Raw genomic sequence first — 26,107 nt, forward strand, 5'->3', positions numbered from 1 at the left:
AATCCATTTTCAGTTAATTTTTATATATGGTATTAGATAAGGATCCAACTTCATTCTTTTGCTTGTGGATATCCAGTTTTCCCAGCACCATTTGTTGAGAAAACTGTCTTTTCCCCATTGAATGGCCTTGTATCCTTGTCAAAAAGCATTTGACTATATGTATGGGGTTTTGTGTCTGGCCTATTTTATTACATAGGTTTGTATGTCTGTTTGTATGTCTGTATGTATGCCAATACCACATTGTTTTGATTACTGTGGGTTTGTGGTAAGTTTGAAATTCAGAAGTTTTGTTATTCTTTTCAAGATTGTTTTGGTTATTTGAGATCCTATGAAATTCCATATGAATTTTAGTATGGTTTTTCTGTTTCTGCAAGAGACATCATTGGAATTTTGATCAGGATTACACTGAATCCATAGATTGCTTTGGGTAAAAGTATGAAGTCCCATAAACATGGGGTGCATTTCCACTTATTCATGTCTTCTTTAATTTCTTTTAGCATTATTTTGTAGTTTTCATGGTATAAGTCTTTAACCTCCTTAGTTAATTTCTCAAGTATTTTATTCTTTATGATGCTGTAAAAAATGGAATGGTTTTCATACCTTTTCATATAGTTCATTAGTAGTGTATAGAAATGCAACTGATTTTTGTGGGCTTACTTTGTATCCTGCTACCTTGCTGAATTCATTTATTAGTTCTGGGAGTGTTTTTGTGGAAAATACAGGTTGTTTTTTTTTCTATGTATAAAATAATCTGTGAACAAAGATAATTTCATGTCTTCCTTTCCAATTTGGATGCTTTTTGTTTCCTTTATTTGACTAATTTCTTAGGTTAGAACTTCCAATACTGTGTTAAATAGAAGTGAAAATGGGCATCTTTGTCTTACTCCTGATCTTAGAGAAAAATCTTTCAATCTTTCACCATTCAGTATGGTCTTTGATGTGGTCTTTTCATAGATGGATTTTATTGTATTGAAGTAGTTTCTTTCTGTTCTTAGTTTGTTGAGTGTTCTTACAATGAAAGAGGGTAGAATTTTGTTAAGTGTTTTTCTGTATCAGTTGAGATGATCATGTGTTTTTTTCACCTCATTCTGTTAATGTGGTATATTACATAGGTTGATTTTTGTACTTTGAACAATTTTGAATTCCAGGAATAAATCTTGTCATGATGTGTAATCCTTTTAATATATTGCTGAATTGAGTCTTTTCCTTTCAGCACTTTGAATATATTGTGTCACTCCCTTCCAACTTGCCAAGTTTCTGCTGAAAATTAGCTTATAGTCTTGTGGGTATTCCCTTTTACTTAACTAGTATCTTTTCTCTTGCTGCTCTTAAGATTCTGTCTCTTATTTTTGACATTTTATTATTATGTCTCTTGGTGTGGACTTCCTTGGTTTATCTTGTTTTGTTGATGTGGTGGATGATGTTGATGGATTTTCTGATATCATAGAATCCTTGCATCCCTGGAATAAATCCTACTTGATCATGATGGATGATCTTTTTGATGTATTTTTGAATACAGTTTGCTAATATTTTGTTGAGGATTTTTGCATCTATGTTCATCTGAGATATTGGTTTGTAATTTTCTTTTTTTATGGTGTCTTTGCCTGGTTTTGGTATTAGAGTGACGCTGGCCTCATAAAATGAGTTTGGGAGTATTTCCTTCTTTTCTACTTTTTGGAAAACTTTAAGAAGGATGGATATTAAGACTTCCCTAAATGTGTGATAAAATTCAGTGGTGAAGCCATCTGGTCCAGGTGTTTTGTTCTTAGGTAGTTTTTGATTACCAGTTCAATTTTGTTGCTGATAATTGGTGAGACGTTCAGATTTCTGTTTCTTCCTGAGTCAGCCTTGGAAGGTTGTATTTTTCTAGAAAGTTGTCCATTTCTTCTAGGTTATCCAGTTTGTTACCATGTAATTTTTTGTAGTATTTTCTCATTATTCTTTGTATTTCTGTGGTGTCCATAATGATTTTTCCTTTCTCATTTCTGATTCTGTTTATATGTGTAGACTCTCTTTTTTTTCTTGATAAGTCTAGCTGGGGGGTTTATCTGTTCTGTTCATTTTCTCAAAGAACCAGTTCCTGCTTTCATTGATTCTTTCTATTATTTTATTCCTGTCAGTTTTATTTATTTCTGCTCTAATCTTTATTATGTCCCTCCTGCTGCTGACTTTGGGCCACGTTTGTACTTCTTTTTCTAGTTTCTAGTGTTCTTTCCTGAGGTAGGCTTGTATTGCAGTATACTTCCCTCTTAGCTTGGCCTTTGCTGAATCCCACAGATTTTGCAGTGTTGAATTATTGTTGTCATTTGTCTCCATATATTGCTAGATCTGTTTTTATTTGGTCATTGATCCATTCGTTATAAGGAGCATGTTGTTAGGCGTCCATGTGTTTGTGGAATTTTTCATTTTCTTTGCATGATTTCTAGTTTCATACCTTTGTGGTCTGAGAGGCTGGTTGATAAAATTTCAATCTTTTTGAATTTATGGAGGCTCTTTTTGTGGCCTAGTATATGATCTATTCTTGAAAATGATCCATGTGCACTTGGGAAGATTGTGTATCCTGCTGATTTTGGTGGAGTGTTCCGTAGATGTCTGTTAGGTCCATCTGTTCTAATGTGTTGTTCAGTGCCTCTGTCTCTACTTATTTTCTGTCTGGTTGATCTGTCCTTTGGAGTGAGTGGTGTGTTGGAGTTTCCTAAAATGAATGCAGTACATTCTATTTCCCCCTTTAATTCTGTTAGTATTTGTTTCACCTATGTAGGTGATCCTGTGTTGGGTGCATAGATATTTATAATGGTTACATCTTCTTGTTGGATTGACCCCTTTATCATTATGTAATGTTCTTCTTCGTCTCCTGGAATTTATTTGTTTTGAAATCGGTTTTGTCTGATACAAGTACTGCAACTCCTGCTTTTTACCCCTATTAGTTACATGAAATGCCTTTTTCCATCTCTTCACTTTTAGTCTGTGTATGTCTTTGGGTTTGAAGTGAGTCTCTTGTAGGCTGCATATAGATGGATCCTGTTTTTTTAACCATTCAGTGACTCTGTATCTTTTGATTGGTGTATTCAGACCATTTACACTTAGGGTGATTATCGATAGGTGTATACTTATTGTCATTGCAGGCTTTAGATTCGTGGTTACCAAAGGTTCAAGGGTAACTTCCTTACTATCTAACAGTCTAACTTAACTCACTTAGTATGCTATTACAAACACAACCTAAAGGTTCTTTTTTTCTTTTCCTTCCTTTTTCTTCCTCCTCCATTCCTTATATATTAGGAGTCATATTCTGTATTCTTTGTCTGTCCCTTGACTGACTTTGGGTGTAGGTGATTTAATTTTGCATCTGCATAGTAATTAATTGTTCTACTTTCTTTGCTGTGGTTTTGTTTCCTCTGGTGACAGCTATTTAACCTTAGGAACACTTTAATCTAGAGCAGTCCCTCCTAAATACACCCTAGAGATGGTTTGTAGGAGGTAAATTCTCTCAGCTTTTGCTTATCTGGAAATTGTTTAATCCCTCCTTCAAATTTAAATGATAAACTTGCCAGGTAGAGTATTCTTGGTCTGAGGCCCTTCTGCTTCATTGCAGTAAGTATAGAATGCCACTCCCTTCTGGTCTGTAAGGTTTCTGTTGAGAAGTCTGATGATAGCCTGATGGGTTTTCCTTTGTATGCAATCTTTTTTTACTCTGTGGCTGCTTTTAATAGTCTGTGCTTGTCCTTGATCTTTGCCATTTTAATTATTATATGTCTTGGTGGTGTCTTACTTGGGTCCCTTGTGTTGGGAGGTGTGTGTACCTCCATGGCCTGAGAGACTGTCTCCTTCCTCACATTGGGGAAGTATTCAGCAATTACCTTCTCAAGGACACTTTCTATCCCTTTTTCCCTCTCTTCTTCTTCTGGTACCCCTATAAGGCGAATATTGTTCCATTTGGATTGGTCACACAGCTCTCTCAATATTCTTTCATTTTTAGAGATCCTTTTTCTCTCTGTGCCTCAGCTTCTTTGTATTCCTCTTCTCTAATTTCTATTCCATTTACTGTCTCCTCCACCGTATCTAGTCTGCTTTTAAATCCCTCCATTGTATGTTTCATTTCAGATATGGAATTTCTCAGTGATTGAATCTCCATCCTAAATTTGTCTGTGAGTTCTTAAATATTATTCCATACCCATGAGCATGTTCATGATTTTTATTTTGAAATCTCTTTCAGGAATATTGATGAGATCAGTTTCACTTGACCCTTTTTCTGGTGTTTGTGGGATTTTTGTTTGAACCAGGTTCCTTTGATGTTTCATATTTGCATATGGCACTCTCTAGTGCCCAGAAGCTCTACTCTCTGTAGCTGCTTAGCCCCTGGAGTGATGTCAGGGGTTGCAGGGGAGTGGCGCTGGTTCCTGAGGGAAGGAAAGAGCTGTTTCTTGCTTCCTGGCTGCTGTGCCTGCCTCCACTGACAGAACCTATGCTTTGCGTTTGTAGCTGCCATAGGTGGAGCTTCCCTCTGGCTGGCCTGATGCCAGGGCAGGGACTGCTGGTTTGTGAGCTAGTGTGGGCTGGCTGGGAGGAAGGCGCAGTAGGCTGCGTTTCACAGTGGGGGGCCTTGGAGCTGTGTAGACTGCCAGGGGTATGGAGTGCCTGAAGCTCCTAAAAGTTCCCAACCTGCTGGGCAGAGTGCACCCAATTTCATCCACCTGTCCTTTTTCCTGAGCAGTAAGCTCTGTGCAATCCTTGCCCCTTTAGGAGTCCTCTTGCTAAGGGCTACCTTGTTAGGAAGTCTCTCAGACTGCCCTCCTTTCTTTTATCCCAGAGCAGCCAGATGTGGATCCCTGTTTTCCATAAGCAGCTGGGATCTCAGTCTCTCCAGGTATTCTGCCTGTCTTAGCTTTGCAATCCCACTAATCTCTAGAGCGTCATGCAATGTAGGTTTGTGCTCCCAGAGCAGATCTCCAGGGTTGGGTGTTCAGCAGTCCCAGGCCTCCTCTCCCTCCCCACTCTGTGTCTCTTCCTCCCACTGGTGAGCTGGGGTGGGGGAAGGGCTTGGGTCCTGCTGGGTCACCCGTTTGGTATGTTACCCTGTTCTGTGAGGTCTGTTCTTTTCTCCAGGTGTATGCAGTCTGGCGCAGCCTTCTTTCCTGTTGCTCTTTCAGGCTTAGTTGTATTAATTATATTTTCATATTATATGTGGTTTTGGGAGGAGGCCTATGTGTCACCTCTCACTCTGCCATATTTTTCTTCTAGTGGATTGTTTCTTTCACTTATTGTATTCTTCAGCTCTGATCGGTTCTCTTTTGTATTTTCTATCTCTTTGTTGAAATTCTTATTGTGTTCATCTGTTCTTCTTCCAAGCATCTTTATGACCATTACTTTGAACTCTTTATCAGGTAAATTGCTTAACTCAGTTTTGTTCTTTCTGTGAGATTTGTTTTATTCTTTCATTTGGAGCATACCCCTTTGTCTCCTCATTTTGCATGCTCTCTGTTTGGTAGATCAGCTGTGTCTCCTGGTCTTGAAAGCAGTGTTCTTAGTACAAGGTGTCCTTTGGGACCCAGAAGTACAATCTCTCCTGGTCACCAGAAGGAGGCACTCTAGGGGTGTCCCCTTTGTGGGCTATGTGCACCCTCTTGTGGCTGGGCTTAGACTGCTACAGCTGTGCCAATAGGCTGGGCTGGCCCCTGTTTCAGCTGGCTGAGAAGCCCAGCTATAGCCATGCAGGTGCGCTGGTGGGAAGAGCTGGCTCCAGTGTAGCTGACTCTGAGTTACAGCAGCAACTGTTCTGGGCCTGATTTGGGTGAGTGTTGGTGCTAGCTGAGGCTGCCTGCTGGGTACATCAGGGTAGCAGCTACTTTGGGGGCTGTGATCTGGCAAAGTCCACCTGCCAGGTATGGCAGGGCAGGAGCCACTTTAAGGGGTGCCTGCCAGGGTTGGCAGGTCCACATGGAAGCACAGAGGGGTGAGCAGTGCTAACTGAGTAGATGGAGAGTGACAGAAATGGCACCCATCAGTGCCCAGCCAGATAAGTAGAAGGAAGATAAGAAAAATGGTGTCTGCCAAGTGTTTCCATTCCTGGAGAAAATTTCTACAGATCTCTGCCCCTCCAGCGTGGGCCCTAAAATTAGTCAGTGAATCTCCTTAATGTATGGCCGAGGGTTTTTTCACACTGCTGCCTCTGTGCTGGGCCTTGGAACAAGTGAGCCCTTGGAACAATCAGCCCGGTTGATTTTCTTTTTCCCTTCTTTTTTTTTTAATTATGGTATCATTGATATATAATCTTATGAAAGTTTCACATGAGCAACATTGTGGTTTCAGCAGTTCAGTATTCATCCATATTATCAAGGACCCTCACATACCCCATTTCAGTCACTCTCCATCAGCGTAGTAAGATGTTATAGAGTCACTACTTGTCTTCTCCCCTCTATACTGCCTTCCCTGGGACCCCTTACGTTATGTGTGCTAATCATAATGCCCCTTAATCCCTTTCTCCCTCCCTCCCCAACCCTTTCCTTTGGTAACTACTAGTCCCTTCTTGGAGTCTGTGAGTCTGCTGCTGTTTTGTTCTTTCAGTTTTGCTTTGTTTTACTCCAAAAATGAGAATAATCATTTGGTACTTGTCTTCCTCCGCCTGGCTTATTTCACTGAACATAACACCCTCTAGCTCCATCCATATTGTTGCAAATAGTAGGATTTGTTTTTGTCTAATGGCTGAATAATAGTCCATTGTGTATATGTACCATATCTTCTTTATCCATTCATCTACTGATGGACACTAGGTTACTTCCATATCTTGGCTATTGTAAATAGTGCTGTGATAAACATAAGAGTGCATATGTGTTTTTCAAACTGGGCCCCTGCATTCTTAGGGTAAGTTCCTAGGAATGGAATTCCTGGGTCAAATGGTATTTCTATTTTTAGTTTTTTGAGGACCCTCCATATTGCTTTCCACAATGGTTGAACTAATTTACACTCCCACCAGCAGTGTAGGAGGGTTCCCCTTTCTCTGCATCCTCACCAGCATTTGTTGTTCCTAGTCTTTTCAATGTTGGCTATCATCACTGGTGTGAGGTGATATCTTGTTGTGGTTTTAATTTGCATTTCCCTGATAATTAGCGATGTGGAGCATCTTTTCATGTGCCTGTTGGCCATCTGAATTTCTTCTTTGGAGAAGTGTCTGTTGATATCCTGTGCCCATTTTTTAATTGAGTTATTTGCTTTTTGCGTGTTGAGGCATGTGAGTTCTTTATATTTTTTGGATGTTAGCCCCTTATTGGATATGTCATTTATGAATATATTCTCCCATACTATAGGATGCCTTTTTGTTCTGCTGTTGGTGTCCTTTGCTGTACAGAAGCTTTTTAGTTTGATGTAGTCCCATTTGTTTATTTTTACTTTTGTTTCCCTTGCCCGAGGAGATGTGTTCAGGAAAAAGTTGCTCTTGTTTATATTCAAGAGATTTTTCTTCTGTGAGTTTTATTTTTCATAAATTACATTCAGGTCTTGATCCATTCCGAGTTTACATTTGTATATATAGTTAGACAGTAATCTAGTTTCATTCTCTTATGTGTAGCTGTCCAGTTTTGCCAACACCAGTTATTGAAGAGGCTATTATTTCCCTGTTGGGTGTCCATGGCTCCTTAATCATATATTAATTGGCTGTATATGTGTGGGTTTATATATGGGCTCTCTATTTTGTTCCATTGGTCTATGGATCTGTTCTTTTGCCAGTACCAAATTGTTTTGATTACTGTGACTTTGTAGTAGAGCTTGAAGTTGGGGAGCAAGATCCCCCCGCTTTATTCTTCCTTCTCAGGATTGCTTTGTCTATTTGGGGTCTTTTGTGGTTCCATATGAAATTTAGAAGTATTTGTTCTAGTTCATTGAAGAATGCTTTTGGTATTTTGATAGAGATTGCATTAAATCTGTAGATTGTTTTAGGCAGGAGTAGCCCTGGTGATTTTTAAAGCCAGAAGTTACGGGGGCACATCTTCCCAGTGCATATCCCAGATTGGGGTTCCCGACCAGGGCATGAAGCCTTGTTTCTCTGGGAGGACCTCTGGGCCTGTGACATCCTGTCCCACATGGGGGTATTGGTCCTGAACTGACTGCATATCCACTCCTCCTGCCCTTCTTGATGTGGCTTGTGCTTCATATCTTTGGCTGTAGAAGAGCTATTCTGCTAGTTTGCAGGCCTTCTCAGAGAGAGTTGTGCGTGTGGTTTTAGCCTTATTGGGTCTGTCAGAGGAGGTGAGCTCAGGGCCCTCCTCCTCTGCCATCTTGATCCTCCCCTGAAGCAGTTGTTCCCTTCTTTAAATAGGCCTGCACAGCATCATGTTTTCCTTTGAGGGTAATGCTAGTGTTAATTACATTCTTAGCTGACTGAGAAAGTTAAGGGATTAAAAGAAAAACCTCTATTTTTAGAAGCTGAAACTGGAACCCTGCTTTTGGCATCGAAAGTGTGAAGCCCAGTAATTTAGGATTTACAGCTTTATATTGAGTCCCTCAGTTAGCAGGCCTATTTTTAGAAGTATACAAGCTGGTTTTATGCCTGCCTAGAAAGTCTTCTATAGTAGAATGTAGTAAAGTTTTAAAAAAAGATCTTAGAAATAGTAAAATAATAATACCTGCAGTCAGTTCAGAGTTTAAAAACCTGGTGAAGTAATTGAAAAGAACAGTAATAGAAGAAAGAATAAGGTGCAGTTGTGCATTCCCCAGTAAGAGAAGATTCAGGGAGTGGTGGGTGATTGGGGTTTCACAGCCCCAGAAGCAGCAATAACTTAAAATATATACCTTTTTAACCTAGTTCCTGGTATTTCGAATATATACCTTTTTTAGTCATGAAGAAGGAGTTCATCACAACTCTAGCTTTTTAAGACTTTTTCTTTTGTATATCTTCCTTAAGAAATATAGTCATAAGAAGAACCATCTATTAAGAGTCCTTTTTTCTCAGACCCAGGTTTTTTCCTGTTGTATCAGATATCTCCTTTTTTTTTTATTTTTTTATTTTCTCTTTTCTAAGAAGTTAGGTTTACTTTTAAATCATTCTGAAGATTTTATGATAGGGCCTCTGTCCTGAGAATACCATCTCTTTGTTAAATACAGTGATTCTGCAGTGAAAACTTAAATCATGTTTCTCTTCCATGGTGCAACATTCACTTGCCATCCTTGTTAAGGGGCCTTAACATGCTGCCTGACATGCTCATCATCTGTCTGGTGACAAGATAGATAGGAGATAAGGGAGGTAGCCCTTGGAAGGGATGAGCTGATAAACCTTAAGGAGTTCAAAGTGTGTCAGTGGATGACTATAACCAGGCATTCTTTCTTGATGCAAATTCCATCTCATAAGCTGCCTTATTCTTTAGTAAGAGAGTATAATAGGAACTCATGTGGACAAACTCCGTTTGTCTCCCCCAAATAGCACAAGCATTGCATTTGAATTCTCTGTCTGCTGAACACAATTCCTCTTAAAAGACCTGAGACCAAACCACTCAGTGAGTTACACTAAGTAATTATGGATGAGAGAATGCCCCATTTTTATCTATTACTAGGGGATATTGTGTTTAAATTTGTTTATCTGTTTCAGATATGTTCTTGACTTAAAAATCATACCAATCAAATGACTGCTTAAAGTAGGAAGTCTTTAGTTGATTTTGGTATTTGCTGTTTGTGATTGTCTTTGTTATCAGATGAGAAAAGATGAAAATAATTTTGAAAATAATACCAACAAGAATGAAAGGAACTGAATATTCTCTTACCTTCATTGTAGTGGGAGGACAGATAGGTAAAATTTCTCTGGGGCAGTTTTGTAATATGTGTTAATATTTAAAATACATATGCTCTTGGCCATTGCAATTCTACTTACAAGTGTATGTAATAAGGAAGGATAATAACAAGGATATAATAAGGTGGTATAGTGCCAGTGGGTTCTGCTCCAGGCAAGTTCACTCTGGATTTGATGAAACCAAATAACAGCAAAGGAATGTTGGGGGTAAAAGGCCTTTATTCTCCTGGCGGTAGTTGGAGCGCTAGAGTCACCTCCGTATCACAGTCCGTCTGTGCTGCCTCTGCTGTGCAGAGCACTGGGTGGACCTCTTTCTATAGCAACACAGCATGTGTGTAAGCAGGTGCCTGGGTAGGAGGCAATCACATCATTGCACGAGCGCAGTGGGCAAGTAGAGTAGAGTCAGATGAGCAACCGGGCCATGGGAACTTCCATTTTCCCTACAGGTGGGAAAAGGTATATCTACAAGTATTTTAACATAATAGCAAAAAAAAAAGGAATCAAGTATTTTTCAATAGATTATTAAATTATAGCATTTCATATGAGAGAATATTATGACACCATTAAAAAGGACATTTCATGTTCTATTTATATTGACATTGAAAATGTATACTGCTGCATGAGGAAAGATTACAGAACAATATGTGTAGAATGGTTTTAAAAATATATTTGTGGAAAAATGTTTTGAACTCTGGTCATACACTAAATTTCCATTTACAGTGTTTATTTTTGTGGGAGGGAGAGAATAAGTGGAAAAATCTCCACTTCTAATTTGTACATTTTTATATGGTTTAAAATTTTATTGCAACTTGTATTGCTTTCATAGTCAAAGTAAATAGTAAAGATATTTGCATTCTGAAGAGAAAAATAATGTATGTCTTTGGAGTAGGCAGGATAACATTGATCTTTGTGTAGGACTCCTCTCTTACTGCGGTCTCTTCATAATATTTGATGAAGCATACACCATGAACTATCTCAAATCCATTTCATGTAGTTTGGCACATTTTCCATCTGTAGTGAGAAGATTGCTCACGTCTGGCATCGTGGTTCAGGTCTTTCCACTGCATGATAATGAAGCCCTGAAGAAGCTGGAGGATGCCTGGTATACTCGGTTTCCTTTAAAGTACCAGCCTGTAGGTATGTGTCAGTGTCTGTGCTCAGAGAGAAGAAAAAAACTAATGAAAAATCACAGTTCAGTATGGCATTGTCCCTACTGGGTAGGTAGATATTGCACTCTACCAGGCAGGGCCTGCCAACTGTGTGTGGGGAAGAACTGGGGAGGTGGGGGGACAAGATGGGTTACACGACCTATTTATTTAATTAATTTCTCATACTATTTTAGTTGGACTGAATTATATGCTTTTATTAAATTTCACCCAAACACAGGCAATTCTGAGTGGCTTTCATGACTCAATGTCATATATTGGAGTAGAACATCTTTTATAAGAATTCAATTTGACTGTGAATATTTTGTATATGAAAACTTCTATTTCTTTTGAGTTAATAATTTTAAGTGGGTCAAGCTGTGCTTGTTCTTAGGGACAGCCTGGTAGACCTGAACATCTTTTGAGATGGTAAATAAGTATCCCAGTGTATGTTACTGGGTCTGCCCATTTTCTCTGAATATAGTCACAAGAACAACCATTACTTTATTAGGTGTGTGTTGAACATTACTGTGTGTAGTAGACTTATGTGAATATGGATGTTTGAATTTTTGGTTTAGCTATTGTATTTTTTAAGCGTAAGGATTATATTTAAACTAGTAGATTTCACCATAAACATTGTTATCAGTTTATCTTTAAATGACATTTCTGTTTTGATTTTTAAAGGAATCCTTGTAAAATAATTTTCTAACTTGCATTTCTGAAAACATTATAATATTGTAACAATGAATAAAAGTTGTTTTTAGGATAATATTTTGAAATTGCATTTTGAATCATATCTTCTGAAAGGAAAAGTTTTGTTTTTGAGCATTCCAGGTGATACAGTAGTTATTTTATGTCACACTTATGACATTTTTTTTCAATTTGTTAGACAATTAGATGGCAGTAAATTTAAATATTGCCTCTAAGACTTGTAAGGGATGGTATTCAGTGGTTCATTCTCAGAAAGCGAAGGGGAAAGTGAGGTGATGACGTGAAGGCTGAGCCTTGTTGCAGTTGTGCCCTTGAGGCCTATGGGAGTGCTGGGGCTGGCAGTAGGAGCTGGCACACAGGCTTCCCCTTAAGATCAAAAGAGGAAGGTCATCTGATTTGGAGCTCAGGACCATGAGCACTATTATTTTTCTTTTCATTGCTTGGATATCCTTTAATCTGATTCAGATTTGGGGTGACCTCATTATACTGACTTTTATTGTGCTCCTGGGTTTGCTATAGGAATTAAGGGTAGGGGAAAACAACTTAGCCAAGCTTACTTTAACACATCTTCTTAGACTAATCTGACACATTATGCTTTGAAAAACATTTTACATATATATAATTAACCAAGAAATGATAACCCCAACTACTGCACCTCCCCTGCTGCCTGCATCTCCCTGGTCTCAGTGCAGGGGGCTTTAACAGTGCAGGCACTCAACCATGTAGATGTGCTGGAAAAGGGGGAAGTGTCTGTGACCTCTTTTGGGTTAGTTAAGCTTGTGTTGAATTTACAGAAAATTAACAGTGATGTTGCTTGACCCTTCTTCTGTCCAGTGCTTATATAAAAGTATAGATAAATGTGTTTCATAGCTGTTCTAGAAGTTAATGTGTAGAATATTGTTTTGTGTGTTTAGATAAATTTTCTTCTGTGTACTGAAAAACTTGCCATTGACAGACGGATTGATGAAATATCTTTGGGTAGGTAGAGCAGGATCCTATGGGTGGGCAGTCTTCTTTGAAAACAACATCTGTAAATACACATATTATTAAAGTGGGAGGACTGTGGGGAACATAAATTAAACTACCAAATTAAAATATTAAAATGGCTCATTGGCTATGGCTGAATTTAAACTAAGACCTTGGAGATATGCAACAAGCCCAACGGTGAGTTTTTTTTTTTGACGGGGGGTAGAGAAGGGCATCCATTAGATGAAAAAGCAAAGAGGAAAGCAGCCCAGGGGGCTTGGTAGAGCAGCCCTAGCAGTAGTGGTCGCCCCTGGGGTGGGGCAGCATTGGGCTTGGGGGATGGATTGCCCTCCCACACTGATGGGGAAATGAGGATGTTAAGGGATCCTCCTTCACTTAAAAAAATGAATAAGCTTATTTGAAATGATAAAAAAAAAAAAAAAGAAAGTCTTTGATTGTCTGTACTTAAGGTCTTTTTTCCCTTTTCCTTGTAGACCGTATTCGTGGCTACTTTGGGGAGACAATTGCTCTTTACTTTGGATTTTTGGAATATTTCACTTTTGCCTTAATCCCCATGGCAGTCATTGGGTTACCTTACTACGTGTTTGTGTGGGAAGACTATGACAAGTATGTGATCTTCGCCTCATTCAACCTGATCTGGTCCACAGTGATCCTGGAAGTGTGGAAGCGTGGCTGTGCCAGTATGACCTACAGGTGGGGGACACTGGTCATGAAGAGGAAGTTTGAGGAGCCCCGGCCCGGATTTCATGGGGTCCTGGGCATCAATTCCATCACTGGCAAGGAGGAGCCTATCTACCCTAGCTACAAGAGACAGTTACGCATTTACCTGGTCTCTCTGCCATTTGTGTGCCTCTGTCTCTATTTCTCTCTGTATGTCATGATGATTTACTTCGACACGGAGGTCTGGGCCTTGGGTCTGCATGAGAACAGTGGGTCCGAATGGACCAGTGTCTTGCTGTATGTGCCCAGCATCATCTATGCCATCGTGATTGAGATCATGAACCGCCTCTATCGATATGCTGCTGAGTTTTTAACTTCATGGGGTAAGACTTGATGCTTTGTATTTATACCTTATTTGCCTATAAGAAATATTGCTTAGATCATAGGATTCATATAACTGCTACCATGTTAAGCAGGTAAGATTGCTCTGGACTCATGATAGAGACATGAACAGTTCATGGCTTTGTGAGCTCTGATGATCTGCACATTATGGTTTTCATACTCTCATTTATTGAGTGTTGGTTGCTATGTCCTTAGTGCCCTGCTAAGCACTTTATCCATATTATCTCATTTTACCTCCTCAGGACACCATGAAATAGCTATTTCACCATTTTATGGTAAAGATACTGAAAGAGAGTTAACAAGGGTCAGACAGCGAATGGTAGAACCAGGCTAATCCAGACCTCTTTGTGTATGAGACCTGAGCTCCTAATACCGTAATGTTATCTTTTATGCTGAGGATAAAATAGATTGAATTGTCTTCACAATACTTTGGCCAAATGAACTATGTCTAGGAACTGAAAACTGACAGTCTAGTTCTTTGGGGCACTGAGGGCTGCCTGCCACTGGACTCAGTGAAGGGGATATTCTGGCATGTGTCTGTTGTAAAAGAGGAACTTGGTTATAGTTTCAAAACAGTTTTGACAGGACACTTTTTATTTATTCATTCAAACAAATAAGTATGCTATATTATTCCCTTGCAAGATGTCTAGGCCTAGAGGCCTAGATGCAAGATGAAGTTCTAACTTCATGAACCATAAAGATGTTTTAAGTGATTTTTATTAGTTATTTAACAACAGGAGCTACCAGTTATTGAGTGCCTTCCTTGTGCTGATATGGGATGAAGATTTTGGTGGTATTTGTAATCCTGACAGTGACTCTGGGAAGAGGGTGGTGTCAGCTCTGTTTTGTAGGCGAGGAGGCTGAGGATCAGGAAGTTAGGTGACTTGTCCAAGGTCAGTCAGTGGCTGAGTAGCTGAGTTGGCTTCAAATCCAGGCCAGCCTAACATGGCCTCTCCGTGCAGGCGGTACTTCTCTTCAGAATCTTCCCTTTTGTCCTTTGACCCTGCCGTCTTAGGGCCTGAACAATGCCTCCTTTTCCTAGCTGAGGATGGAAATTTCAGGTTTCCCTTTAATATAGTCTTTGTGATTCACATATACAGAAAACTTTATTGCTCTCTTTCGAGGTTGCTATCAGTTCTGTTACTACTTCATCAGGGTCTTTTTCTGGGTGGCTATGGAATTGTTTTGCCAACACTTCCCACATTTCTTTATTGCAGTAATATTTTAAAAATAATTTCAAACTACCATGCTGTTGCAGTACCATGAAAAATGTGTCCTGATCTTGGTTTCTTCCAAAGGGAAAGGGACTGGGGAGGATGGGTGGGAAGGGAGGGATAGCACTGCAGTGCTTTCTGATCTGTGAGAAAGTCACCTCTCCTTTTTAATATTTTAGAGAATCACAGATTGGAATCTGCCTACCAGAACCATCTAATTCTGAAAGTTTTAGTGGTAAGTAGAGTTTTCAGATACAAATCCATTTTAATTATGAAACTTAGGCATATTTTTATTATTTAGGAGCATAAATATGAAGACTTTCTTCTAATTCAAGATATCAGATAGTAATATATATAATTTTTTTTCTACTTTTTTTTTAATATCATTAATGTACAGTTACTTGAACATTATGGTTACTAGACTCCCCCTATTATCAAGTCCCCCCCACATGCCCCATTACAGTCACTGTCCATCAGTGTAGTAAGATGGTATAGAATCACTACTTGTCTTCTCTGTATATACTGCCTTTCCCATATCCCTCCCCGCTACATTATGTGTGCTGATCATAATGCCCCCTTATTCCTCCCTCCCCACCCACCCTCCCCAGTCCCTTTCCCTTTGGTAACTGTTAGTCCATTCTTGGGTTCTGTGAGTCTGCTGCTGTTTTGTTCCTTCAGTTTTTGCTTTGTTCTTATACTCCACAGATGAGTGAAATCATTTGGTACTTGAGATAGTAATATATTTTATACAAATAGGCAAGTATTGATTAATAAATGTTTATATATACAGTAGTCTTACAATGTGCATGTGGTGTAAGACTTCAGGTGTAGAAATTAGTATCATAGCCAATTTCCAGTTATTTACAAAACTAAGCACTTTACAGACATGTTCTGTTTTTGGTAACTTCTTTCTTTCACTCTTCAGTAGTCCTTTCAGTTACTCATAATCTGTTCAGTGATGGACCATCACATTACTATTTTTAAAAAAATTTTCAGAGGAATTTTCAAAGTCTAAGAAGTTCCCAGCATGTTTTGATGGGTAGGAGGAAAGAGATGGAGAGAAGGCATTGAGTAACCTGCTTGTTGTTAGTGTAAAGCTCACACTTCATGCCTCTTTCTACTATTATTATAAATAATACATTGTAATAATAATTTGAAAGCATCTCATTTATCAGGAGGATACCTCAGCCATCTGTAACATAACTGAGAATCAGGGAAGGTGCATCGAGTCCTCTGAACTATTAACTAGATTGATTTAACACAGTCTGTGTACTTTATTTCCTAGAGAGGGATCCAGGGCCTCACCTAGAAGGAGTCTTAGTTCCAGCTGTAGAAATTATTCTAGGAAGCTTATTTATCTGGTTTGTCAGACCTTAAAAGATCAGAAACTACCATTAGGAAGGTATTTAGGTTTCTGGAAGTAGGTAAATTTATAGAGGCAAGAGTGATAAGGAAATAGAAAGCCTGTCAAAAATAGATAATCATTCAACAGTTTTAGCAATTTGGACATTTGAAAGGAGGAAGGTGGCCATGCATATCTAAAAAGGTGCTAAAGGCCTCAGACTAGCACTGTGTAATAATTTCTTTTCATCTTGACTGTGCTGGTGTCTCTCCATGGACAGGAGAGTGTCAGGCCATCCGGCAAGGAGAGCGCTTCCCCTGGCAGCTTATTATGGGGAGTTCTGATGGGCCCCCTGTGCCAGTTCTGCTGGGCCTGCCTGCTGTTGTCAGGACTCTGCTCAGATGAGTGGGTGTGGGGTGGGCAGGGAATGAGCTCCCTAGGTAACCTAGGCTACCTGGGTTACTAGGTTGGGGCTGGAAAATTCTGGGCCTTGGTTATCTGCTGTGAGAACCCAGAAGAGAGGACCCCGTGCTGTGGTGTTCCTTCAGTCCCAGCGTCCCAGGCCAGCTCATCTTTCCGTAGCACCTTGCAGAGTTCTTCTTTGGTTGCTTCGTGCTTTATTCAGAGTTCACAGATGTGCTTTGTGAGGAGAGGCAGAAACCAGTCTGTGCCACCTTGTCTGGACTGGGAAACCCTCATTACATTTCTAATGCTCTATTTACAGTTGTAATAAAGGACTGGAAAGCAGTATTAAATATTGCCCTTTTTTTTGGCAGTTCAACTTTCTGAATTGCTTCGCCTCACTCTTCTACATTGCCTTTGTCCTGAGGGACATGAAACTTTTGCGTCAGGTGAGTATGAGTAACAGAAAGGTATCCGTTTTGTAGGTTTCCAGGTACTTTCCTATATTCATGTGATCATCTTCACATTATTTTTACAAATAAAGTCTTTTACATTTTGTATATTTCTCAGCCAATTCCAAATAAAAAAAATTAGCAGTTGCAGTGTGTTTATCATACTCAACTGAAAACAAGTTAGCTGATGCTAATCTACTTGCAAAATTAATCATACAGGACAGTAAAATCAAATAAACAGTTCATTGAAGTCTTGTAAAAGCAATTCTAACAGCAAAGAATGTATTTTTGTGTGTGTGTGTGCTCAGGGTAGAAAATGATTGGATAACCTTAAGTAGGTCTTACATATTTCATATTTAAATTAGTAAGTTGTTGAACTTTAAAGACCAGCAGATCCTATACACTGTTGTATCTTTTCTGAAATGTTTAAGAAAGCCTGACATCTATTTTGATGTGTTACCGTTTCTGGATCATATCATACTGGTGAATAATGAATTAAGTACAAATTATTGCTTTCTAAATTCTCTTTTTTATATTTGAGCTATCTATCAGTAAGAGCTATTCCTTCCCAGCTTTAATATTTCATAATTGTTAGTGAAAATACTCAAAAGCCTAGGCTTCTTAGTATTTATATGAGAGCTTGGGATCATTTTTCAGGATATTTTAAAAAATCCATCATCAGAGTAAGTTAAAGATTTTATAGTTATTCTTCTAACAGTTTACATACAGGTAAAATTCAATGTTATCCTCTTATGAACCAACTAGATATATTGCTACTTTTTAAAAACTATTTTTGAAAATTGAAAGTTCAGAATAACACATTTGAAATTGATTAGTTGGATGTAAATGCCTTCTCCTATCCCACTATTAGTATATTAGTAGGGTATGGCCTCTCATTTCTTATACTTTAGGGAGTCTCCTTTTTTCACAGGGGTCAAGGGGATGGGAGAGGAATCTTAAAAAAACAGAATTTTAATGCCAGCAATAGTAGTGTGTGATGGAAACATTCATATCCATCTGGGGAAAGTGAACATTGACATAAAACCTCTGGAAACACCACTGGGACAACTTTGCTAGGAACCTTAATCTGTCCCTAGTAAATCGTAAGAGATAGGGCAAAGATTCACAGACATAGATATCCAAGAAGCAGCATTTATAATAGTGAGGTTTGAGAATAACACTTACATTTAGCAATAGTGTATGGGCTAGGTAAAAGGAATTTCTAATGATAAGGGAAAGTGCTCATGATATTTAAGTGAGAGAAGAAATATACAAAGCTGTATACATATAGAGTGATTCTAGTTTTATTTTTCAAATGACTGGAAAGAAATATCCTAAGATGTTAGTAATCTGTTTTCTAAGTTTTCTACAGTGAGGAAGGATGTATTAGTTTTATATATGTATATTTTTTAAGTTTTGGCCAAACTGTTTTTTTTTTTCCAAGTTGGCAAATATCATTGTGCTGAATATGTTGTAGCCAGGATGAGATGACAAAAAGCACAATTTTTCAGGTTACTTCATTCTCCTGCTGACTCATAGCTGGCTTATTTATTGTTATAATCTTACTTGTATTATAACTTTTTTGTATTTTAATCTAAGGCTTTCCTGTGAAAAAACAATACATTAGAAATGTTATTCTGCATGTAGCTTTTCTGGCACTAGTTTTTATAACAGTAGTATACTATTTGTTGAAGTTTCCATTTTACTTACTGTATGATTGTACACATGCTATGGTTTTATTGAGCTACATTGCTAAATATCATTTATGTGCTTCTCTTTAGAGCTTGGCCACTCTCCTGATTACCTCCCAGATCCTTAACCAAATTATGGAATCTCTTCTTCCTTATTGGCTCCAAAGGAAGCACCATGTGCAGGTGAAGAAAAAGGTGCAGGCTTTAAAAGCAGACATCGATGCTACTTTATATGAGCAAGTTGTCCTAGAAAAAGAAATGGGAACCTATTTGGTAAGTTTGAATATTGCTGAATTAAACATGGACTGAAAGTGAGTAGTGTCACGCACTGAGTTCAGCAGCTGTGCACATGCTCACCGTCTCAGGTGAAGCTGTTACAGGAGGACTTTGACTTACATAGCCAGCTTCTCACCACAAACTACTTTGAAGTTAAAAAGATGGCACTGTGCATTGAAATGTTGCTGTCTTGAATCTGGAGTTATGCCTCCCATGGCGAAGGGTGACGTTAGTGAACTGAACGTGACTGCTCTGCTCAGGGTGATGCGAATAGTTGCTCCAAAGATGACTGAGCAGGGAAGAGCGGTGATGGTGGTGGCGGGGCCGCAGCACTGCTCATTCTTGATGCTTTAAACTCAAAGAAAAGATCAAAGTCCATCAGTAAAGATGGAATGCCAATTTGAAGATTAACTCTTAGTTTAAATTACCTAGTACTATTGTAAATATAAAATAGTTTCTTTAAGCCAGAGTATTTCTGAATTATCTTTAGGAACTACAAGTAGATCATTGACAGCTTAGACACTTGTACTGTTTGAAAATCTAGCTCATAAACCCTCACCATGTGTTTGGCAAACTTCCATTGAGCTTTGATGACGTTCACCATTTTTCTGTGTGTGGGGAGGGGTGTTAGGGCCATGTTTGATTCAGGTCACTGTTTGTATAGCCTGCATCTTCCCATATGGTATTCTTCTTAGTGAAGGAGATCCTTTAATGAGCATCCATTATTGTTCCAACAGTCTGTCTTGTTTTTTGTCTTGAATGAATTTGTCTCCTGACTATTGAGTTTTTTGGCTGATTTTCCTAATTAGCTTTTCTCATATGCTTAGTAAGAATTTTAGTTTGTATGTTCATCTTGAGTAGGAGTTTGTTCTCTCTTTGCTCGCTTCTCCCTGCCTTATTTTCTCACTTGGCCTCCAGGCCTCCAAGCCGTTAGTCCAGAACCAAGTGTCTGTAACCAGAGCTCCTATCTTGTGGTGACAGTGGGGATTTTGCAGAGCCAGTAGGCAGCATGCTGTTAATGCAAGCTGTAGTTCCAGGGTAGCAGTTGTGGCTTTTTCTCAGCCTCCTTTCAAGGGCAAGGGACCACTGTCATAGCCTGAGTTTTGTTGAAACATCCTGGTTCCAGATACAGCCCAGAGGAGTAGGGTGCCCTGCCCCACAGGATTCAGGACCTAGCCACCTCTGTTGGCTTACAGACTTGGAGCCTGGCTAGGCTTCTGCTTTCCTTCTTGCATTTTGTTACATTTCTCACCTATGCAGCTGTTTTTCTTGTTTTTGAGTAGTGATATGTCTTTTGGTTAAAATACACATATATGCACTAGCATTTTCTGCCATTGTTGTATTTGGTGGGGAAGATGATTCAGAGTATAACTTTACAGCACATCTTATCTTGAATACTGTCTATGTTTATATGTGAAGTGTCAGAGAAAACCCACACATGTGCACACACATACAGGACCAGGATGAGTTAGGGTACAGTGTGGGGCTGTCTTGCCTGAATTGTTTGAGCGCCAGCTTACATGGGTTAGACACTCAGTCTGATCCACACATGTGAATCCTTGCCTTGCATTTTCTGGGGAGTGCTATTTCTACCATATTTATTTTTCTTCCTTTCCTCTCTAATAGAAATGAAGCCAGCAGTCTTTCTCCAGCAATAGTTCGATCCCCCTCTCTTTTCTAGTGGCCTTATTTCACCAGAGCCCCCTGGTGCCCTCACATCTCCTGCTTCCCCCTCCACCTGCCCCAGCTGTCAGGAACTCTCCTTTTTCAAACCAGACAAACTCCTTACTTGCTTTGTTCTTTGTGTCCTCTTTCTTGTGCTTCACAGCTTCTTGAGATACTTTCCAATGTTGTCTCTGCTCCATCCTCTTCCTGTAATCAGTTCTATTCTGTTTTCACTTCTTCTGTGACTTGTTTGGGCAGATGATGTCATCCTGCCCTAAAAGTGCCCCAGACCAAATTCATAGTCTTCTCCAGACCATTGTCTCTGCCTCCTCCTCTGGCTCAGTGAGTGGTATACAATATTTCACACAATGTGGCCCTCAACCAAGCAATTTTAATTCACCTAAGAACTAATAAGGTGACACTGCCAAAGTCTTCGCTCTTACCTTTTTGGCATTTCATGGTATCTGGTAATACCTTTATGAAGGAACCATTGCTTGTGCCATGCTGATAATAGGCAACTGAAACTCTGTGTTACTAATCACTCAGTGACTACATTGGAACCAAGATTCAAGACTTTACTTTTCCAGTTCAGAGTCTTTCTGTTTTTAGCACAGGCTCTCTGATGTGCTGTAGAGGAAGTGCATGCTGGTCTCTCTGGCAGGCCCTGGGTCTGCAGGCGCACCCAGGAATTAGCAGTGCTGCTCCTCAGCTTGCTGGCAGGGCCCTGCATGATCTGACCTGCTGTTCCTGCCTCATCTCCTGCAAGTTCCCCCTTGACTCCCTCCTTTGTCACTTCACTGTGGAGTGACCGCCGATACTTGGTGCTTGCAACTCTGTAAATTTGGAGAGGGGAGATACCTTTTGGGTCACATTTGTTCTAGATCATTGTTTCCTATACACTGGTCCTTTTCTCTGGGTGTGCTTTTCTTCTCACTGAAGTTAATGAACGTAGAACTGCATTGCTGTCATACCATCCTGACTGCTATATGTGAACCTGAGATACTGATGCCATGCTTTGGGAAGAAACAATTTGCCAAGCTTTGGGAAAATGTAGAACCCATTATAAAGTAATACTTGCTTATTCACTTGGAAAATGTAGGGTAGAGTAAATAAGGAAAAAGAAGTCCTTCATAATGTCCCCACCAGGGGTTATCCACTGGAGTCTCCTGACTGTGCTGTGCCAGCTACAGGGGAAGGCTGAGGTCCTGTCACTAGGCATGACTACTATAAAGAAATAGTCTTGGTGTCCTTGGTGATTTTGGACAGTTTAGGGCTTTGGAGACCAACATGCTTGAAAACTGCAGATCTAGAATATAAGCCCCTTGCCTTTTATTTTTCAAGGTGTTGGCTTTTGTGAGGCCAGTTTGTCCCACTGTTTGCTCATAAGACTGGAGTCAGCAGTCACGGAGGCATGAGGAGGCACAGATATCAGGTCGCCCCCTGTGTGAGGCTGCCTTTTTAATCACTTGAGTGACCTGTTGACAAGCAGATTGCAAAGGTCCTTTTTCACTTTGTAATGAGTAAGTTATCTGTGGGTAGATACTTTGAGACTATCCTATCCCTATGAACAGTAGCTCTTTAAAATGTTTCATAATTGTTTGTTGATGCTATGTGGGAATGCTGTTGAATTTTGTATTTTTTATCTAGCGCTCTGCTGAATTCTCCTATTATTTCCATTTTAAAAATTTTTATTGGATTTTCTATGTAGACAGTTATTTCATAAATAAACCATGGCCATTTTCTTTCTTCAGTTTTACTTTAAAAAAATATCCATGGTCTCACTAATATGTTCAGTACAATTTGGACAGAAGTAGTTAACAGAAATCTTTATCTTGTTCCTGACTTTTTTGTCATTTTACCATCGAGAATTATGTTTGTTCCATATGTTGGTAGATAACTTTTATGAGTTTAAAAATGTCCATTTCCTTGTTTGCTGAGAGTTTTTGTTGTGAATAATGTTAAATTTTATACAGTGCTTTTTTTCCTTTCATTACAGTGTACATTTCCTAGAAGACCATGTTTGCATTTACATGATTAATTCTACTTGTTCAATGTTTTTTAATATACATTGAATATGCCAATATTTAGGGCTTTGTGCCATTTCTTAATAATTTTTCTGTCACTGAGGGCAGGGTCCCCATGTTACTTATCATGGAAACTGTTTCTAACGGAGCCTGGCATTTAGCAGGTGCTTGATATAGTATTGAGTAAAGAAGAGTTTTAGGAAAAGAACAGCCCAGGATGGGGAACTATGAGACATGATGCTGTTTCCCCAGGGATGGTGTGAAGAGCTAGTGGGATAGGTCGCCTGGAATCTGAAGCTTTGCTTCCATTTAATAAAGCATATATGTAAAACTAATAATGATTTCACAGAAATGCTGTAATATTCCTAATAACTGCTTTGTTCTTCAATTTTGTATATACTTATAATTGTCTTAGTCACTTGGTCTTTGCTAATTTGCAGCTAATAGGGTAGACTATGTCTTGGTAGTATCTGATCATTTACTTTGTTATTGCATTTTTTTCCTTCTTGCTGTTGAATTATGTCCCTGGTTTGCTAAATTTACTGACTCAAAAGTGCTCAGAAGTGTAAAAGTACTGATAAACTGTTAACATGTAAATACCACCACTCAGAATGCCCTCGTGAGGTGGGCATAGAGTCTGTGGAGGACATGGTCGCGTGGGGAAGGAGCTCCTTCGGTGATGTACACTTAACACACCAGGAGGCTGCCAGTGGCACATCCGACAGAAATCGTCTACACATCTCTGCAAAGGCTCAACTTTTTAGTTTACGAGTTGAAGTAGCACAATTTTGAAAGCTGAGCATAGGCTATCAGGATTTCATAAGACCGAGTTGTGGTAAAATGGCTTGATTGCTAAGATTACTCTTTCCCAGCTGCTGATTTCCTCATTCTTCAGAGAAATTGATGCTGTATCACCGGGCATATTTGAAAACCACATCTGTATGCTGCAACACACATCAGGAAATACTTTCTAGAGCCAGATACAGCCAAAGAGTGGTTCAGAGACTGTTCACTGCTGAATCCCCAGTGCAGTGTCACCCTGCCAGTTCCTGAGGCACATGTGTTCAGCATAACTCTTTGGCAAGCCATGAAACAGGCAGTGAGACATTCTCAAAATCGCTGGGTTCATACTCGATCCAAACATGTAGAGCATCTGAAGGAAGCACTTCCTGCTGTTCTCAATACTCTATACTTATGTTTGTGTATTTTCTATTTTAATAAAGTATAAGATAAGAAAGAAACTGATTAGAAGTAGAATCTGACTTAAGCTAAAACTCTCAGCCACTGAGCCATATGCATATCTTGTTGAAAGACTGACTCTGGGCTGCAGTAATAATAGTTTTTATTTTTACAATATTAATACTTAATATTTCTTTAAAATATTGTAATTATTTTTATTAAGCTGAAATTCCTACATGTACCTAGATGAACATGAGGAGGCCTGACAATGCCAGAAGTCAGTGATCATGGCCTTAGGTGTCATGAGGGCTGGGTCTGCCCTTCAGTCACTGTACCACAGAGAGCCCTGCTCAGCTTCATTCAGCTCACAATAAATGTGCCGCTGTGAACAGCAGGCCTCTAGTGAGGCATTTGAGTGGCATGTCACTGAGTCCTGTCAAGATGCAGTAATGTCACTCAAGTGACAAGTCAGAGTCACCAGGACCCAGACACCCTACTTCAGTGAAGGCTCCTTTGTCCAATTATTAAAAATTACTAATAACTCACCTTACACTGTTACATTTCTTACCCCCAAACAGAGGGTATATAGTGACCATTTCCTCTTTCTTCTTTTGGACTAAACCTTTTAAGACATGTTAAAAAGGTTTATAGACATAATTTGAGAGGGACTTCATCATGTTTTCCTCATTTTCTGCTGTGGACTCCTTTCTTCGGCTTCTTTGATGTATGTGCTGCTTCTGTTGGGGTGATTCTGGGCAGGTTCCTTGTTATCAGCTTTTTTCCCCATGCTTAAAAAGAAATGGGATACAATACACACACCATAAAATTCACCATTTTGAGATATATAATTTAATGGTTTTAGTAACTTCACAAGGTTTTGCACCATCATCACTATTTAATTCCAGAACATTTTCATCATCCCAAAAAGAAGCCCTATACCCATTAGCAGTCACTTCATACCAGTAATCTACATTCTGTCTCTATAGATTTGCCTTTTTTCATACAAATGGGATCATACAATGTATGGCCTTGTGTGCCTGGCTTCTTTCACTTAGTATAATGCTTTCCAAATTCACCCATGTTATAGCATGTATCAGTACGTCATTCCTTATTATGGTTGAATAATATTCCATTGCATGGATATACTTCATGTTACTTATCTATGCATTAGTTTATAGACATTTGGATTGTTTCCACTTTTTGACTATTATGGATAATATTGCTATGAACATTTGTGTACAAGTTTTTGTGTGGTCATATGTTTTGTATGAACATATATTACCATATGCTGAGTCATATGTTAACTCTATGTTTAACTTTTCAAGGAACTGCCAGACTGTTTTCAAAAGAAGTGGTATCATTTTACATTCCTACTAGCCATACTTGAGGTCCTGTTTTTCCCCTATTCTCACCAACACTTATTTTTTGCTTTTTTCTTTAATGATAGCCATTCTAATACGTGTGTAATGGTATTTCACCATGTGTTTGGTTTATATTTTCTTAATGCTTAAAGTTACTGATCATCTTCTCATGTGCTTTTTGACCATTTATACCTCTTCTTTGGAGAAATATATTTTCATATATTTTATCCATTTTTAAAAGCTGGGTTATCTTTTTATTATTGAATTAGACTCCTTTATTCTGAATATAAATTTCTTGTCACATACATGATTTGCAAGTATTCCTCTTGTGTGGATTATCTTTTATTTTCTCGATAGTGTCTTTTGATGCACAAAATTTCTTAATTTTGATGAAGTCCAATTTCTCTTTTGTTATTTGTGCTTTTGGTGTCATATCTAAGAAATCATTGTCTAATCCAAGGTCAGGAAGATTTACTCCTAAATTTTCTTCTAAGAATTATAGTCATAGCTGTCATGTTTAGGTTTCTGATCCATTTTGAGTTGATTTTTGTAGACAGTGTAAGGAAGGTGTCCAAATTCATTTTTTTGCATGTGGATATCCAGGTGTCTCAGCACCATTTGTTAAGAAGTCCATACTTTGTTTACTGAATGATTTTGGTACTCTTGTTGAAAATCATTGGACTGTAGATAGATGGGTTTATTTCTAGACTGCCAGTGCTATTCCACTGAGCCATATGTCTGTCCTTATGCCAGTACTACACTGTCTCAATTATTGTAGTTTTGTAGTAGGTTTTCAAATCAGGAAGTGTGATTTCTCCAACTTC

The 26,107-nt window shown here is 38.9% G+C and overlaps 1 protein-coding gene across 4 annotated transcripts in view; it reads left to right on the top strand.

Annotated features, from left to right (window-relative positions):
* The window catches only part of ANO10 (anoctamin 10), a 272,762-nt gene that overhangs the window by 19,818 nt on the left and 226,837 nt on the right, over nt 1-26,107 (top strand). For all 4 annotated transcript variants that reach the window (XM_057497322.1, XM_036897218.2, XM_057497324.1 and 1 more), the window contains exons 5-9: nt 10,790-10,909; nt 13,089-13,658; nt 15,071-15,126; nt 17,010-17,084; nt 18,869-19,051. In XM_057497322.1, coding sequence (XP_057353305.1) covers nt 10,790-10,909; nt 13,089-13,658; nt 15,071-15,126; nt 17,010-17,084; nt 18,869-19,051 — 1,004 coding nt within the window. The remainder of the gene's footprint in view (nt 1-10,789; nt 10,910-13,088; nt 13,659-15,070; nt 15,127-17,009; nt 17,085-18,868; nt 19,052-26,107) is intronic.

Source organism: Manis pentadactyla, chromosome 1 (assembly GCF_030020395.1).
Source record: "Manis pentadactyla isolate mManPen7 chromosome 1, mManPen7.hap1, whole genome shotgun sequence".
Classification (NCBI taxonomy): domain Eukaryota; kingdom Metazoa; phylum Chordata; class Mammalia; order Pholidota; family Manidae; genus Manis; species Manis pentadactyla.